Consider the following 19,419-nt stretch of genomic DNA (forward strand, 5'->3'; position numbering starts at 1 on the left):
ATTCGTCTGAAAGAAGAAAGTCATATACACCTAGGATGACTTGAGGGTGAGTAATTTATGGGCTAATTTTCATTTTTGGGTGAACTAACCCTTTAATCTTGATTTAAGATTAATCTAGAATTTAGGGTAATTTAAACCAATGGTTGGGTTTGATCATATTTGACCTAAACATGGCTTGAAACAACCCAGCGGTTTTTTGGAGTGTAGAGTCGTAATCTTATGTGGTCGTCTTATTGGTCATTTTTTTTCTTTTACAGTACATGTAAGTGTAAGTGATTTTCAAATGTGTTTTTTTTTTCTCTCAGAATTTGCCAAGAAGTATTGGAAAACTAAAGAAACTGTCCAACTTCAACTGTGATAGGAATCGACTAACGTCTTTACCAAAAGAGGTATGCCATCCTAGTCATTGGGCCTTATTCACGAAACACAATATAAAAAGCAGAACATTTCATGAGGCGGCAGGCCTGGGTGACATAACTACATTTCCCATCATTCTCTGTGGAAGTACGAGAATGTTGAAACCCATGAACTACACACCTAATGTAAATATTTTACCTACTCTTCATTTTATTGTATTAAAAGGTTTCAGATTGCCCAATCTGTACCTTTTTTTCGACCCAAAGTCACTTGAATGCACATCAAATTGTACTCATGACTTCCTAGTTTAGACGGGGAGCTCTCAGGGGGACTTGATGGCAGCAGCATGTAGCAAACTATCTTTTAACACATCTTGCTTACACTTCACTCCATGGGTGGGACTGTGTGTTTACTGTACATATGCGGTAAATACAGTGGTGCCTACGGCAAATTCTGTTTTCAGTAACTGTTCTGATATGCTTGGAACTAGTTTTTCTTGCTGTTGCTAGTTTACCCTGACACTATATATTTAGACATTACTTTGCATACAAGTTCACAAGGTTGTCAAACTATGTTTAACAGTATTAGGAATGGAAGTTATGTTTAATTTAGCTAATTACTTGGATTAACATTAGGTGAGTGGAGTGTTATTAGCTCAAGGTCATCCTGCAGGTATTTTTCAACTGAAATGCTGAACTACTCCTACAGTACGTTCAGTTAAGAAGTCAGTCAGTATCCTTTTTTTTAATGACTACCTTCATTGAAGGACTTTGAGTTGTTTATGACTAGAACAAGTCCTTGAAGATTGTGTCATGCTTTTTCCAAAATAATCTTGATTTTTTTTTTTTTTATGTTTGAGCAGGACTCTTTTTGTTACTGTTGTACATGAAAGACAAGAAATGTTATGGTTAGATCATTACAATACAACTGCGGTAAGAAGTGAGTTGCATGTCAGACACAGTATCTAGTGCTGCTAAAGGTACTTTATGTTGAGAAAATAGTATCCAGCGCCTATTTGAAATATATTCTGATTGTCTGTGATGTCACAATGCTGAACTTATAGTTTTGTGGTGGTCTAGTATTAAAACTCTAGTATAAAAATCCTCAGCATAGAGTACACCCCCTCTGAAACTTAACAAATCCAGCTATTATTCTTTACTTAGATTAACCCTAACACATATTCGGAGATCTAATGTTCATTCAGACATATTAAGGTTCTTCTGGGACATAATTTTCCATCAAGTCTGCTTGATCAATTACCAAAGAAGCACGTCGACATTATTCAGGAAAATTCGATTTTCTTATCAAAGGGATAATGTGTTGTGTTGCAAAAATGAGGACACCTTCCTGAAAGTTACCAAATAAAACTAATTTCAATCAATAGGCGAGTGTGTTCAACCAAAATGTTTAAAAGGGGAATAATTTCTTGAAAATTATGCTGACGGCAATAGAACCACTTGGGAGATAACTGTCAGGAGACTTATTTGCTTATTTCTTAGCCCAAAAGAGGACAATGGTACAAGAGGGATACCAAATCATTGTTTTAAGTGTGAAAATTTAGCAAAAGTAACACAGAAATTCAAAAACAGTGGACTTGTGAGAAGGTCCTTGAAATAATCAGGCCTTCACTTTAAGCTTTCCTTTCGTGATAAGAGCAGGAAAAATACCAAGCAAGTGCCTCAGAGCCAGCAAAAGCTATGAAAAGAGTGACTGTTTATCTCACAAAGTAAGATGCAGCCTGCAGAAGTGACATGCGTGGTTGTTGTCCACACTGGAACTGTAGCCAAAGCACCATAAACTCATTTAACCTTTTCCAAACTTTTTTTTTTTAAGTTGAGCAACACTTCCCATTAAAGGGATAGTTCACCCAAAAATGAAAATTCTGTCATTAATTACTCACCCTCATGTCGTTCCAAACCCACAAGACCTACGTTCATCTTCAGAACACAAACTAAGATATTTTTGATGAAATCCGAGAGCTTTCTGTACCTGCATAGACAGCAACACAACTGAAATGTTCCCTGGTCCAGAAACGTTGCAAGGAGATCGGTAAAATAATCCATGTGACATCAGGTGTTCAACTGTAATTTTACAAAGCTACGAGAATACTTTTTGTGTGCAAAGAAAACAAAAATAACGACTTTATTCAACAATTCTTCTCCTCCTCATCCCGTCTGCAGCGGTGCACCGCCATTGTGGAGAGTATCACAACGCTTGTGCGTGATACTCTCCACAATATCTTAATTTGTGTTCTGAAGATGAATGAAGGTCTTATGGGTTTGGAACGACATGAGGGTGAGTAATTAATGACAGAATTTTCATTTTTGGGTGAACTTTCCGTTTAAGACCAGGGCGTTTAAAGAGGTCATGCTCCATTAGTTAATCAGGATAGATGTGACTGTTTGTCATGAACATGAGGGTCAGAGCAGTATACTTAATGTGGGATGGTTATGGAGTATGTATTAAGTAGAGGAATATTACAAGTTTGTTCAATGTAATCAAAGGTGTGCTTATTTCTGCAACTCTTTGTTTAAACAAAATTGACAGTTAATAATTACATATATTTCTGTTTTTATTAAGAATATGTTTAATACATATATATTTTGCAATCTTTCCATGAAGTGTATTAGTGATTATTGGGGGGAAATCTTTTGCGTTTGTTCAGAGGGGGTTTGTACTGATTACTGTAGATAAAGGTTTTTTTTTTTCTGAAAAAAGTTGAAAAATTGTTGATGCATTAAATTTAGACTTAGAAATTCTGGTAACACTTTAGTGTAGGGACCAATTCTTACTATTAACTAGTTGCTTATTAGCATGCCTATTATTAACATATTGGCTGTTTATTAGTGCTTATAAAGCACATATTCTGCATGACCATATTCTACATCCCAAGGCAAGTTTATTTATATAGCACATTTCATACACCATGGTAATTCAAAGTGCTTTACATAAAAGAAAGTAAAATAATCATAAAAAAATAATAAAAAATAAAACAAGGAATTAAAAATTTTTGAAAATGATTTAAAATGAATTTAAGACAGTTAAAAATAGAAAATGATTATACATAAAATACAGTGCAATCAGTTCGGACCCTACTAATCCTACCCAATACCTAAACTTAACAACTACCTTACTAACTATTAATAAGCAGCAAATTAGGAGTTTATTGAAGCAAAAGACGTAGTTAATGGCTTGTTAATAGTGAGAATTGGACCTTAAAATAATTAAGTGTGACTGAAATTCTTATACTTACATGCATGTATGATGTACTTATAATAACAAGGTATTAACCCTGAACCTAACCCCAAACCAAACCAAACCTTACCCCTTAAGTCCAATTAGTTACATTGTGAGACTCAGAGACTCATTAGTTGGGTGTCATGGTGTATATAATTTTCTGGTTTTTACCTATTTTTCCACATTGATGCTACTCTGATTTCTCTTGCTATCATATTGGATATTAACTACGCTGTCTATTCAAACAGATCAACACTTGCAAAATTGCAATCCAGAATGTAATCCTTATTCCTTGCATATCAAATATTTGATATTGGTATGAAGTGCAGTTTGAACAGCCTTAAGCATGCAGCCTTTAGCATTTAAAGTTCAGTATCTTTATCCTCACAGCACTTCTAAGTAGAGGTCTGCATTCACAGACCCGACTGGATTTTTTGCGCTGCGGGATTAAATTCCCGAATAAAACACGGTAGCGGTCGGTAACTCTGGTGTAATTTGAACGGGAGCTGGCGGTCTAACAATAACTTGTTCCCGACGTCCATTTAGAACAGCATATCTGCGCTTTATTCTTATTGACGTCACGCGTTTTATTTGCGGGGTCTGTGCGCAGCATGTGCATAACGATGCTCAGAGCAGGCTGTACCGGTGGTAAATATACGGCCCTCAGACAGAACAGAATAAGGATGGAGTAAAGTGTGGATGCGCAGTCCTTGAAGGACATTCAACTCGGTTTTGTTTATATTTTGCTTAGCCTATACTTTTAAATGAAAGATGTTGTATTTATTTACTTTTCTCTGCGACACTTTTCCTACTGTGTTAAAGGGGTCATATGATGCTGCTAAAAAGAACATTATTTTGTGTATGAAGTCAAAGTCAATAAATTCACTACTCTTGACAAAACTAATAAAATAACATAGAATTTTGTGCAGAATACACTTTTATTTGTCAGCCTATCTCTCTTTCTTTCAGTAGCGGAAATTTAAATCTAAATTTAGCGGGAACGGTCGGGTCGGGAAGAAAATTATTCTAAGCGGACAGCGGGTGAACAAAGAGTGAATATATAGCGGGAGCGGGTGGGTGCGGAATAGAACCTTGCGGGAGCGGGACTAAAAAAACAGTCCCGCGCAGACCTCTACTTCTAAGGAACAGTACTTTGCTGTTTTTACATCAAGATGTTCACATTCAGAGTAAGACTCCATTGTTAAAACTCTCAAAATCTTTAGTTTTGCCTCTTGCTTGGCACAATAGCTCACACTTGCGCTGGCTGGAGTAAGTCTCCCTCCTGTGTGAGCGTGTCTGTCATGAGTGCTTTGGTTTACATGCTGACTCGTGCGATAGTGGCCCTGCTGCCGCTGTAATAGGTCTAATGAAAGGTAATCCTTACACTTCCTAACCAGCAAATCCAGTTCCAGGCCGGATTCAGTTCAGTGAAACCGCACCTTAGGTCAGTCAGTGTTATTGGCGTACTGGCCTGGGGCACCCTGCCATCAACCGTCACATGACTTTGCCTACCCATAAACTGTAGTGCTGTGTGTTTTTGTGGCATGACTGCAGTGCTTGGGATGGGGTCGCCTATGGCACACGCAACCCGGACAAACACATAGCTTGTTGTGTTACTGCTCTGTGTATTGTGTCATCTTCAACGGCCCTCAAGTGTCTTATGTTCTTGAGAAAGCCTCATCTCCTATTCTTAAAGGGTTTTTTTTTCTTTCTCTTCCATACTTTCTTGCGTGCGGGGTGAGGACGGGCGCTGGTGACAGCTGAGCGAGATTTGAGGAATGTTATTGTGTTGTTTAAACAATGGCTTTGTATGAATGAGGCAGCTTGTTCTCTGAGACCGTTTGCTCAGCTGTGACTTCTCTGACCTCACTCAATGGACACAACACAACGCAAAAGCCAGCAAAATGTTATGTTCTCATATTATTTCATCGTCAAGCAATCTCAGAGTGTAGGGCTGCACGTAATGACAAACTGAGCAAAATAATCATGATTATCAGTTATAATCACGATTATTGATCACTATTTCTTTTAGTCAAAATGATTGCATTTTCATGTAAGCACACATCAAGAGAACATCAACTCATTACATTATAGCCTAATGGGCAGTGCTCCGACATATAGTGCAAATGCACTTTGGCTGACCCAAATTCGAGAATTGGCATGTGGTGCTTTCCTGAACACATCCTCCTTTCTCTGTCCCATTGTGCTTCCTGTCTGCTCTCCACTGTACCAGATGTTAAAACAGTGAAGTTTTCTAATATTAATTCCAGTAATTCCAAATGATGGTTATGTTTTTCTGTTGAAACGGTAAAAAAGACTTCGTATTGTAGCACTGAGTTTGCGTAGGTGCATTTATTTAGCAATCACAAACAAAATAGCCGAGATTTATTACAGTATGTCATTTGAGAAGGTTTCCTCACAGATTTAGTTACTGCAAATAGCACATTGGCCTTGTGAAGGAGAACAAACTGGCTGTATTACACATTCATTTGAGCAGAATATCATAATCGAATGTTTTTGCTGGTCTTCAGTGCATCAGGTTGTGCCAGGTTGGGAAAATTTAAGTAAAACACTGGGAACAAAATATATCCTTTTAAACTCTTGATATCTGGCACCCCTGTGCATGAACTATTATGGAGGCTTGTAACCAATGCAAGGTAACAGAAATGCCAAATAATAAAAATCAGGATGAATAACCAGCTGGCCAATACTTCAGATGATTATGCTTAGTTAATCAAGAGAAGCAGAAATGATTAAAATATGATTTATTGTACAGCCTTATGTTTAAGAATAATTTAGACTTAGATATAAAAGAATAATTATCTGGGGTCAGTTTAATAATGTTTCATTAGCATTTTATAAAATGGATAGTTACACCTCTAAACTTCCAGCTTGAAGTCAAGTATTTTTCCCAGCTTTTCTTAATGATGAAAAAGAACTTATTGACCATTGTGCTGAAATGTAAGCAGTAACACACAGATGAGAAAACCTCACTTTGTCAGCAGGCGAATGTTGGCGCCTGGTGTGAATCGCTCCATAGGATTCCATTGCTCTTTTGCATTTGAGAGCTTTCATTGCCTTTTAGCTGCCCATTAACTCTAATTTTAGCTCTGCTGGCTTATTGTCACTGAAACCGCTTATTTAGGAAAGGTTTGCTTGCTGTTTAGTGCAGCTGTGTTCATCACTCTCTGTCTTCTCAGTCATTTTCCTGCAAGTATTCATATGCTGGCAGAGCTGATGTCGTGCTCTCTTGTGACGGGGTAATGTGCTGATTTCCGGAGCGCTTCGCAGTGGTCACAGGGGAGTTTGCTCATGTTGTTTTGTGATTTGTCTCAGATCGGCGGCTGCTGCAGTCTGAATGTTCTGTGTGTGAGAGAGAACCGTCTGGCGCGCATCCCTCCCGAGCTCTCGCAGGCTACTGAGCTGCACGTGCTCAACGTTTCTGGAAACAGGTTTGTCACAACACCATTTTCTCACTGGGGGTGGGTTTGTGATGTAGACTAAGTCAAGCACATCAGGGACTTTCTTTGACACAGCATCACTGTGCAGGTATACATTTATAAATGCTGCTCCAAATCCATAAAACTTTCATTTATCTTTAACGCACAAATAAGGATATTTTTAATGAAATATGAAATATTTCTGTCCCTCATATATATATATATATATATATATATATATATATATATATATACAGGTGCATCTCAATAAATTAGAATGTCGTGGAAAAGTTAATTTATTTCAGTAATTCAACTCAATTTGCAGGTGTTTTGAGTTGATTAGCTGATTGTCATGTCACCATATTCTAATTTGTTGAGATAGTGAATTGGTGGGTTTTTGTTAAATGTGAGCCAAAATCATCACAATTAAAAGAACCAAAGACTTAAACTACTTCAGTCTGTGTGCATTGAATTTATTTAATACACGAGTTTCACAATTTGAGTTGAATTACTGAAATAAATGAACTTTTCCACGACATTCTAATTTATAGAGATGCACCTGTGTGTGTGTGTGTGTGTATATATATTAGTGGTAAGCGATTAAAATTTTTAATCTACAATCCAATCAGTTTTGGAATAATCAAATCATCCATGCCTGTGTATCCTGTTAAATATGCTTTATCACTTGGAAAATTATCGGATTAGTTAAAGGCAGTTCATTTATTAAACAATACTGAGTAATAAAGCCTGTCAAAAACACATGCATACATTAGGCCTAGCAGGAGAACAGAGGAGAGTTTGCAGTAACAGCATTAAAGAGAGGCAGAAGCGTGTGTCTTGTGAATGATATTCTGTCCGTGTCTCTGTGTAGACTGCTGTACCTGCCCTTGACACTGACCTCTCTACGACTCAAAGCTCTCTGGCTGTCAGAGAACCAGTCTCAACCCCTGCTCACCTTCCAGACCGATGTGGACCCAGAGTCTGGAGAGAAGGTCCTGACCTGTGTACTGTTGCCTCAGCAGCCCTGTGAGTCGGAAAACAAAGGTAAAGCTCTGATGTGTGCATGACACTTAAAAGATCCTGTAAGCTGTTTTTCATCAAATATTGTGCCGGAAATGTCGCTTCTACCGGACATATGTGAAAGCACACAGTCTCTGTGGAAGGTTTTCAGGACATCAGAGGACCTGGTGCTCTCTTTCCGTCAGACGTTCTGGGCTTTCTGTGTGTTTTTAGGCGAGTGGGGGTTTTATAGAAAGGGTTAAATGTGGCAGAAGTTAGCGAAACTGCTTACAGATATATGTAGGATAAGCTTAAGAATTGTAAATCTTTTTTTACTCGTTTTTTTTGTATAAAAGAATTTCATATGCTGTGTATTAGTGTCGTCACAATATCAATAGTAGCCAGTAGTCGGTACCAATAACAAAACAAATGTTGGTACCATAGCAAAAATTATTTATTTATTTATTTTATTTAAAGCTGCAGTCCGTAACTTTTTTGTGTTCAAAATTTATATATTAAGCGATTACACCATGAATCCATTTTCCAAACCGTGTTTTTGGCTTGTGCTGAATCACTACGGTACACCTATAATAAGGTCTATTTAGACTGGTTCGTGTAGGTACCGCTGCGGAGTAACCCAGTACCTGCGTGATTCGTCATAGACATAAATAGAGAGAAGTAGCTCCGGCTACAATGTTCTTCTGCAAGACGCACGCAGTTCTGTTTATTAACCGCTAGAGCGCCAAACGTTACGGACTGCAGCTTTAACTATGTGAAAATAAAAATAAAATTAGTTAAAGGGGTCATATGATGCTATTTTAAAGATCATTATTTTGTGTATTTGGTGTCACAGAATATGTTGACATGCTTTAATGAAAGGAAAACTTGAAATCGCATCATATGACCCCTTTAATTATTACTGCTATTAATAATTAAGTAAATAATATGTTAAAACATTAGCATGTAGCCTTCAAATATTGGCCAGTTATGTAAACATTGCATTAAAGATGCAGTTGAAATAATAAAAAGCAAAGACACATATTACAGGTAACAGAACAAGTGGCAGGTGTAGTGCACTTATACTGCAAGAAGTAATGTTATCACAATGTCAGACATCGCAATTTCAGATTCAGTCCCACATTTTAATATGGTCGTCACTCCTGAAACTTTGCAGTGTGTACTTGGCAGCATGAAAAATAAAATTTTTATTCAATTTATGAACGGGTTATATAAAGAAAGTGAGCAAAGAGTGCTAAGAGTTATAATTAATGAAGCTGATATCATTTCATCCGCAGCACAAACTTAAAGGGATAGTTTACCCAAAAATAAAATCTCAGTCATTAATTACTCAACCTGATGTTGTTCCAAACCTGTAAGACCTTCGTTCATCTTCAGAACACAAATTAAGATATTTTTGATGAACTCTGACAGCTCTCTGACCCTCCCATAGACCGCAATGTAATTACCTTCAAGGTCCAGAAACGTAGCAAGGAGATCTGTAAAATAGTCCATGTGACATCAGGGGATCAATCGTAATTTTACGAAGCTACGAGAATACTTTTTGTGTGCAAAGAAAATAAGTCGTTCAATTCTTCTCCCCCGAGTTACGTATTCTGCCATTTTGGAGAGTACCCAAGAACGTAATCAATGTAATCAGCGTTGTTTACGCTTAGTGTAAAGCCTGTGTATGCCTTGTTTGTGATACTCTCCAAAATGGCGGAAGACAGTAACTCGGGGGAGAAAAATTGTTGAATCCACTGATGTCACATGGACTGTTTTGCCGATAAAATTACGGTTGAACCCCTGATGTCACATGGACTATTTTACCGATCTCCTTGCTACGTTTCTGTGTGTTGATCGTGTTACTTACATTGCTGTATATGGGAGGGTCAGAGAGCTCTCGGAATTCATCAGAAATATCTTAATTTGTATTCTGAAGATGAACGAAGGTCTTACGGGTTTGGAACGACATGAGGGTGAGTAATTAATGACAAAAATTTTTGGGTGAACTGTCCCTTTAAGTGAAAACTGCCGTTATAAATTAAAACTGTTTGTATTGCACAATGAGTCTCTTTTTTACGTTGTGTTTACAGTACCTGTCAAAATTTTGGAAACATGATTTTTTTTGTTTTTAATCAAGGCTGCATGATTTACATTATTTCTTTGATGCAAAGCTGAATTTTCAGCACTCATTACTCCAGTGTTTAGTGTCACATGATGCTTGAGGAATCATATCCGCTATAGTAAATTATAGTGTGAACTTAGTGTGTATGCAAAGGTTAAATAGCAACTGCATCATGAGATCAAGATAATAAAAACAAAATGGATTTTTCTCAAGAAACTGACTAAGATTAGTGGGCTTCAGGGAGGGGAATGTTAGATGTAGAATATGCCCTTTAAATGTTTTCCATCCTAACCAGCTCTACATCACTTTCGAGGCATCACGATTCTGCCAAGTTTATCTGCAAGGAGATTCTGCCCATAATCAGATTTTTTTTGGGTGTAATATTCTAATAACATCCTGTGTCTGCTGTGCTGTAATCTTGCGGTGGTCCTGTGGGATTTACCGTGGGTTAGCACACCCGTATGATTCGATCAGACTGTGTGATGTGTGTTGAGTTGAGGGGAGGTATAGGTGCAGCAGGGCATGTACAGATCAGGTCTTGATATCCCTGAGCTTCCTCTGGCCTTCCTCCACACCCATGTGCTGCGTTCTACAGAGTGCCAGCGGATTGTACGGCTAAAGAGGCTTATCTCCTCTGAGCTCAGCTCGGCCTCAGATGTTTCCACACACGGCCTCCTCCCACAGCCGTGTCTTAACCTAAACCCATTGAAGCTTTTATTTTCTGGAGTTTTTAACTTCTTTCATTGATGAAACTAAAGGTCAGTGATGGAAAAATACAGTAGAGTGTGAAGTTTTGTATGTGCAATATTCCATGACAGGAGTTCCTGTTCAGTTTTACTATTAAGCTCATTACTCCAGTCTTCAGTGTCACATGATCCTTCAGAAACCATTCTGATTTGCTGATCTGCTGCTCAAGAAACATTTAAATTTATATCAAGATTTACATTGACACATTATTTCATAATTTTTATCAGTGTTGAAAACTGTTTGTGCGGTTTTGTGGAAATTGTGATACACTATCAGATTCTTAACAAAGGAATGAATGAATATATGATTGAATAAAATTTATTCAGCAAGGCCCTATTAAATTGATGAAAAGTGTCAGCAAAGACATTGAATGTTTTTATTTTTTTAAAAGAACATCAGTTTCAAATCAAAGATATTTCCACAAAAATATTATGCAGTAAAAAAATGTTTCAACACTGATAATAATAACCATTGTTAATAATTGAGCATCAGTAAGAAATAATTGAGCACTAAATCAGCATATTTTGTAACATTAATGCTTATTTCAGGTTTTGCTGACATATTGAATGACTCTTGAGTTTTTTTAGTCATCACTTCCTCTGATATGTTTGGATGTGTTGGAGGTCAGGTCACGCTGGGCTGGACAGGGCGGGTGAGGGAGGGAGGGATTGTTCCTCAGTAAGCCGGTGACTAAGGCTGGATTTGAAATGGTGATCTCACAGCCCCCTTTTACTTGAAATATAAGCTCCTCCGTGTGATTTTATGAAAACTACACAGTAAAAATGTTTTCGTCAAATTTACGGTAAAATAAACGGCAGCTGTGGTTGCCGGAATTTTACCATAAAAAATACGGTAGCAACATTTTAGGTTTTACGGTTTTAACTTAAATTTACAGTTAAATACCGTAATTTCATTAACTGATATAATGTTATACCAACCTATTGAAGTACTGAAATCTGTTCCTTTGTAATACACTGATGACCACCAAATGCAGGCGGTGATGAGAAAGTCACATGATGAACCAAAGCCCATCACAAGCAGCTTTTAAATAATAGCATATATATAAGGTGCACAGTGTCATTCACACAAACACTAAACACCATCATGGTAACACACATCAAACTGAAATAATGCAATAAACATTCATTTAACAACATTAGGTGTAACATACAACCCTAATATACAAAACTGATGAGAAAGAACTAAGAAGAAACCGTTATTTCAACAAAAAAACATCAAATTTGAAATGTAACGCAGGGAATTCTGGGAATGTCAATTTACGGTTATTCACTGTAAATTATATGGTATTTTTCACTTCCAAAAATTGTATATTACCGTAAAATTTATGTCCAATACATGTAATGTCCAATGCAGTTTTTCACCGTATATAGTAGGTGAATTTACCGTTAACCTTTTAACAGGTTTTTACTGTAGCATTTTTACAGTCTTTTACCGTTAAATTCACGGTAAATGCAATAAATCGTTTTTTTTTTCTTTAACCAATAATGTATGTAAAAAAATCTGTGCATATGCTATTTAGGTTCCGATAACCTTGCCCGCTGTGGTGCTCTGGAGAGTCTGGTGGAGGGCGGCATGCTGGATGACACCTGGGATGACAAAACCCCAAACAGAATGAGCACCATCCGTTTCATGGAGGATGATGATGATGATGAGGATGACGAAGAGGTGAGGAAGGAGGAGGCTCTGCTAAATGTATTATATGGATTTAGCATGATTATGAGTTTTGTAAAAGTGATGTATCAGGTGCCTTTTTAGTGGTGTTTTGGTTTATAGATGACCTCAAACTAACCTGTCACTCAGATATACACTTTGTTTGCAGGGGCATATACATTTTTTAAGTAAAATTCTCACAGGAATAAAAATGCCCACTTTAAATTATAAATATCAGTAGCTAGTAGCAACTCGTGGGCTAAATACTACAGAGGATATATTTAGTGTATATATGGTGCATTCCATTGACCTCGGATGTCAGAGCTGGGAATGACGTCACACCCAAGTGGACTGTGTTCCAGTAGAGAAGTCAGAAAACCAAGTGTGACGAGCTATTGTTAGCAATACCAGTCGATTATAAACACACAAAAAGTGTATATAAGTGCTATTAAACAATATATTACTACTGTTTCTCTTCTGTTGATGCATTGAGCAGCCATATTGGGTTCTGAAGTTAGAGTTGTTGCAATTCCTCTGAGATTCCGAGTTAGAACTCTGACTTGGGAGGGCGTTCCAGATAAAAGTTCCTACTGGGAACTCAGAAATTCCAACTTACGAGTACAAATGGAACGCACCATTACTTCAGTTTTTTTTAAACAGTCTGCAAATCACTGGGCCTGTTCCAGTACCCAAAGTTGCAGTCTTTACATATGTCCATTTGCATACCGTATTTCCTATATTTTGCCCAAATATTCAAGTGGGCATGAAGACCGCAAGGTTTTGGTTACCCAATGGGACACACTTACAACATAAGCCCTATTCAGACGGTAATTGTTTCTAATGGGGACGTAAGCTATTTTCAGCATTTACAGGAGTTAGTCTGTGATTTTATTGCCTCTGAATCCAGATTGCTGGTGTTTTTCTCCCACCACCGGCATGAAAATCCTGACCAAATTACCTACTGTTTTTTGACACACCAAGGTCATGTGGTAATTTAATTGTTGTCTGAATGCAAGAAGAAATCGATTCAAAATTCAAATCTTTTTAAAATATTTTTTGTCTACCGCCGAACACCGTACGGTAACTGTTGCACTTCACTGTAATTTGCATGCATATTTAATACTGAAATTCTGGAAAGTATTTACAAGAACAGTATTTCATAACTGCTCCACCACAGTGAGTGGGAGCTGTTAAGAGCAAAAAGAAGAAAAGTACGTACATCATTTGAATACATTTGGGGTGCTTCAAATTAAGTGATTAAAAAAAAAAACAGATATTGAAATTTACGTCAAACATTTACAATGTGCAACACTGCGTTTTACTACCAAATGATATGTAATATAGAATTAATTTAATTTGCACTGTAAAGTTTTCCTTGAAGTGAGTTCCTGAACGTGATGGAAGCAGTATTAGAGAGACTGTGGATATAAGTGTGCATTAAGGGCACCGCACTTTGGCATTTTTCAGTCTTGAACATTTACTTCCTGTCACATGCACTGGCTCGCAAGTGGCCAAGTCCACAAGTGTGGGTACTGGGACAGGCCCCGTGTGTTATGCATATTTCAAAAGCAGTATGCTTTGTTGTGTGACGTGACCTCATCATGCTTTCCATCGTCTTGAAAATGAAGTCTTGACTCAATTGAGTTGAGAAAATGATTTCTTCTGATTCATCTGTCACTGGAAAAGGAAAGTCGAGTCGAGTGCATTGCACTGTGGGACATGTAGTAGGTAAACTCCATACCAAAAGGAAATGCTGTGACATAAAACACAAAAACGACAAGCCCTTCAGTGTATCCCACCTCAACCTTCTTTTTTCAATCAGATCCACTTTTCATAAGGTCTTAAAATGCTCTGAAGGGTGCTATAATGAGAATCGGTGAATTAAAAAGGGTTCTTTTTCTTCCTGTTTCTCAGAGAACACTGTTGCGGCGGGCCACGCCACACCCCGGTGAGCTGAAGAACATGAAGAAGGTGGCCGAGAGCATCCGAAAGGACATGAACGCCGCCAAAGGCCTGGATTCCAACAAAAACGAGGTCAATAACGCTGTGGACCGAGTGACCACGTCTGTGTGACCGTTTTTACTCCGAGATGTCTCTTACCCAGTGTGTCTGTCCCTGAAGCCCCCTGCAGAGCCATTCCTCACTGTGTTCTCCTAGGGGCTGACCACCGTTTTGCTCTCCTGGGACCACCAGAGCCCCTTTTCCAGCCCTGCTAACTTCATCTGCCACCCCCCGTGTCAGGAACGAGTCCTCACTACACGGTGCCTTCTTTTCTAAAGACCTCCAGAGCAATAACCGGCAAAGGAATGCTTTTCTTTGACACACAAAATAGGTAGTTGCACTACAAGTCTTAGCATAAATCTGTCAGAACCTTTAATATAGAAATACGAATTTTATATATAAATATATATGCTCTATTTTTTTATTTTCGAACACTGGGGTGCATTTCTTTCTTTTGGATCTACTGATTTTAAAAATGATTGTATAGTTGCTTGTGAATATTGAGACTTTTGTACGCGTGGCAGCTCAGGTGATGTACATTTTAGAAACAAACAAACAAAAAAAAGATGCATAGCCAGTTTTTTAATCAATGAACTTTCCCATCGCTTGGACTTAATTTTAGAATTAAAAGCATTCGAACAAAGTGATGGGTTTTTAATGTCATACACAGTTCATTCTTATTTGAACATGAGGGGGCGGCTTTGTATTTCATTGTCAGGTTTTTCTTCATAACCCATGCAGTTTTCATTGTGTGTAAAGAACATGTTTTGTACTAAAGTTAATTAAAAGGGCTAATGTTTCTGGACCATGAGCTGAAACACCCGACAGACCGGCGCTGTGCTTTACCACGCTGATATCACTTAAGTAAGCCGACTTCTGCTGCAGTTCAAATGTGCTTCCAGCTTTTTAAAAAGCATAAAACTCTTTTGTAATTAAGGTAAGGGTAGTTAGTTATTATCTTCTGCTTTGGTTTAGGTGAGCAGTTTTTCCCTCCAAGTGCCAGAATGCACTTTTACAAGCAATGCTATCAATTTTTATTATTCTTTTTTTTTTTTAAATATATGTATATGGTACACTACGGACTTCATTTTACATTGTATGTTTTCATTTGTGTTCCAAGAAAGACATGGTTTTTAATGTTGATTTTCATCTTTTAATTATTTCTTGTAAATGAAGCTGCACAGAAAACAATCGTAAACAGGCGCTGTTTTATGACTAACCACTGAAATAATAAAATGATTTCATGAAATCAAAGGTTGAGATTCATTATTTATACAGAGGTTTAATATTAAACAAAAATGCTACAGATGTCTTGCCACTGCTTTTGTTCTTTTCGGATTAATGTTAAAGGAATAGTTCAGCCCAAAATATAATTCTGTCATTATTTAACTCTTACAGTCATTTTCTATCAATGAGTTATTATCTGAGCTTCAGCCCATTGTTTGTCCACCCTTGCTTGTTTTCTCCCACTCAGTTACCTCACTATTTCCTCTGCTCGCATGTGTGGCTTTTTCTGTATTATTCCACTTATACATTTTGTTGTGTACTGAACATTTGATTTTTATCGATAGATACAATTTCCATTCCATAATGATTATGTACTATTCAGACAAGCACTTCATTCTGTTGCTGAAACTTTGGAATGCACATTGTATACTGTATATGAATAGACATGAATGGGCTCTACAAATGGAACAAGATTTAGAAGTTGCTCTAAGTAATTTTACCCATTGTGCTCATTTTGCGGATTCCATATTCCACGTCCATATTTATGGGAGAAGGATGCATCACATTTACATTTAAAGGGCATTGATAACAAATGCTACAAATGACTTTCTCTTTTGAATACATGCTGTATTCTTTAAACTTTATTTATTGTAGAATCCTCACAAACACTATGACAGCTGTGCAGAACTTGCAATTAAAAAAAATTCTATTCAGGGGACGTTTCATCACATCCTGTGTGTAACTCCTTCCAAAGGTATGATTGCAGGACATTTCTCACAGCTGAAGATTCATCCATCCATAATATTATATTGTTGTGTGATCTCCGAGTTCTTTTGGCGTCTTATTTGGCAGCGTCAGCTGTGGCTCATTCTTTGAAACTCTGTCTAAAAGCCAGCAGCTTGTCCTTGAACAGTCTACTCCTCACTGTTGCAGATGAAACTGGTGTTTGGCATTTACTGCTCAATGAAGCTTCTAGCTGAGCTCCAGCGAGTCGTCTGGTTCTTCAACTAGAGACTGATGAAAGATTTGCTTTCTTTTCTTCCCAAAACAGAACTGGAAAAAAAAAAAATTGATGAGTTCAAGTAGTCACAGAAAAATATAGAGGAAGATGCTCTCTTTAAGAACAGTGTTTAGCAGGTGAATGATTAACGTTATAAGAAATGAACAGAAACAATATGATTATATATTTGTCATTTTAATGATGCCATTTACATTTTTTTTTCAATAATGTAAAATACTAAATCAAATAATATGTATTTAGACAATTTAGTTAACTACTGCCATATCAGATAAAAATTGATTAAATTCTTCCTGAATTGATGGAATGTCATATGATTATATGATTCCAACTGGCATTATGATGAAGAATTAATATATTTGAAATGTGTTCTTAAATAATCTCTAAATTATAATAATTATTCAATTAAATTAGTTCAGAGATTTATGTTTAAGATTAAAAAATTAATAAATGAGATTGTGACATCGTCAAGAAGAGAATTAAATAAGGTTTTTAAAAATGTGTGTGTGTTACATTGGCCATGTATATCTTTTCAAAATCGATTATTACTGTTGCAACTGGATGCATGATATATTAGATTTTAACGAATTCATAATTTATGAATTTATGTTTATAAGACCATTCAGAAATGCATGAACATGCTAAATGTTGGGAGTATGAACAGACGATTCAACTGTACCATATAAAAAACATGTATCCTAGCTACATGCACTCAATTAGAAATTTCACAAATCCTTTTTCTTCATCCACTTAATTAGTGAAGCAGCTGCAGCCTCAGTAGAGCTTAACTGGCAAGTAATGATGGAGATTAAGTGCTTTCTGGTCGCTAAGGTTACCAGATCATTTGGACAGCAGACAGAAACAAGCGATGTTTCTTAGAAAGGAAATTTAAAAAATCAAAAGACCCCTCAAGGCAGGACGTTATGGTGATTTATCAGAGGAAGGGGTGTTATAAGACAAAATATAATATAATAAAAGACACCAAATTTAATTAGTTTATTTATGAATGATAATAATCATGACCACGTTTTGAAGCACGTGTGGAATCAGTCCAATGGAGAAGCGTCATGAGCGGGGTGACATGAGCAACCAGGAAGCTTAAAGGGATTGTTTACCAAAAATAAAAAAAATCTTGTAAGACCTTCGTTCATATTCGGAACACAAATGAAGATATTTTTGATGAAATCCAAGAGCTTTCTGATCGTGCATAGACAGCAACTCGACTGAAACATTCAAGGGCCAGATAGGTAGTAAGGACTTCATCTAAAAAAGTCCATGTGACATCAGTGGTTCAATTGTGATGTTATGAAGCTACGAGAATACTTTTTTGTGCGCAAAGAAAGCAAAAATAATGACTTTGACGTAAGAATACCACGACGAATGCCTGTGCATTCCTCTGACTGAAAACAAGGCACAGCGCATCCGGTTTCTACTCCAGAATGCCGGCTGAGAAGAAATAAACAACTGATCTGCCTTACGCCACAGGGCAGCTCTGTGGATGCAATCGTCCAATGATTGAACTGGAAAGATGGGATTTTGCTTCTCCTGTTCAGCATCCTCGAAAGGACGAGGATAAAAGGCTTGTAACACTGTGCGCCTTGGTGTAGAGGTGACCACTTTAGGGACATACCCGGGTCTCGGGTAAAGGCAAGGCCCTAACCGTGCCTGGGGCGAAATCCAGGCACAAGGGAGAAACTGACAGTGCCTTAAGATCTCCTATCCTCTTGAGTGAGGAAATAGCAAGGAGAAAGACAGTTTTAGGGTGAGGAATTTATCTGGAACTTCCTCAATGGTTTTAAACAGGGAGTTGCACAAACCCTCCAGAACCAACGCCAAGTCCCAGGAGGACTCCTTGGTGCACTGTGCAGGCCTCAGCCTCAGAGTGCCATGGAGGAAATGAGTAACGAGTGGGTCTCTTCCCAATTTTAATTTAATTTTATTTTCTATATAGTCAAATCAAGTCAAGTCACCTTTATTTATATAGCGCTTTTAACAATATAGATTGTGTCAAAGCAACTGTACAGCATTAATTAGGAAAATAGTGTGTCAATAATGCAAAGTGACAATAGTAAACACTAATTTTTCAGTTAAAGGCAGTTCATCATTGAATTCAGTGATGTCATCATCCAGCTCAGTTCAGTTTAAATAGTGTCTGTGCAATGAAGTCAACGATATCGTTGGAAATGAAGTGTCCCCAACTAAGCAAGCCAGAGGCGACAGCGGCAAGGAACCAAAACTCCATCTGTGACAGAATGGAGACCAGACGAAACCAGCAGTTCAATTCCAGACTGCAGCAAAGTCACATTGTGCAGAGGACTCAACTGGCTCCTGTGGTCTTGTCCCGGTGGCCGTCTGAGACAAGGTCTTTACTGGGGATCTGTATCTGGGGCTCATCTAGTTGTCCTGATCTCAGCAGACATTCAGGGCTGTAGAAGTCATCTCTAGGTGCTGATCCACCATCTGGACTGGATACGTACTGGATCCGGGTGACTGCAGTGACCATCTGATCTGGATACAGACTGGATCTGGTGGCTACGGTGACCTCGGAATAAGAGAGAAACAGACTAATATTAGCGTAGATGCCATTCTTCTAGCGA

At 37.6% G+C, this 19,419-nt stretch overlaps 1 protein-coding gene across 1 annotated transcript in view; it reads left to right on the forward strand.

The window, feature by feature from the left end:
* Nucleotides 1-15,503, forward strand: part of LOC107681040 (leucine-rich repeat-containing protein 1-like) — a gene marked incomplete at its 5' end in the record, with an annotated part of 27,928 nt that extends 12,425 nt beyond the window's left edge. Inside the window, 5 exons of the mRNA XM_016477180.1 lie at nucleotides 306-389; nucleotides 6,931-7,046; nucleotides 7,906-8,078; nucleotides 12,446-12,591; nucleotides 14,491-15,503. Of these exons, the coding sequence (XP_016332666.1) occupies nucleotides 306-389; nucleotides 6,931-7,046; nucleotides 7,906-8,078; nucleotides 12,446-12,591; nucleotides 14,491-14,649 (678 nt within the window). The remainder of the gene's footprint in view (nucleotides 1-305; nucleotides 390-6,930; nucleotides 7,047-7,905; nucleotides 8,079-12,445; nucleotides 12,592-14,490) is intronic.
* Nucleotides 15,504-19,419: the final 3,916 nt, after the last annotated feature.

Source organism: Sinocyclocheilus anshuiensis, unplaced genomic scaffold, assembly GCF_001515605.1.
Source record: "Sinocyclocheilus anshuiensis isolate Anshui unplaced genomic scaffold, SAMN03320099.WGS_v1.1 scaffold1540, whole genome shotgun sequence".
In the NCBI taxonomy this organism is placed as follows: Eukaryota; Metazoa; Chordata; class Actinopteri; order Cypriniformes; family Cyprinidae; genus Sinocyclocheilus; species Sinocyclocheilus anshuiensis.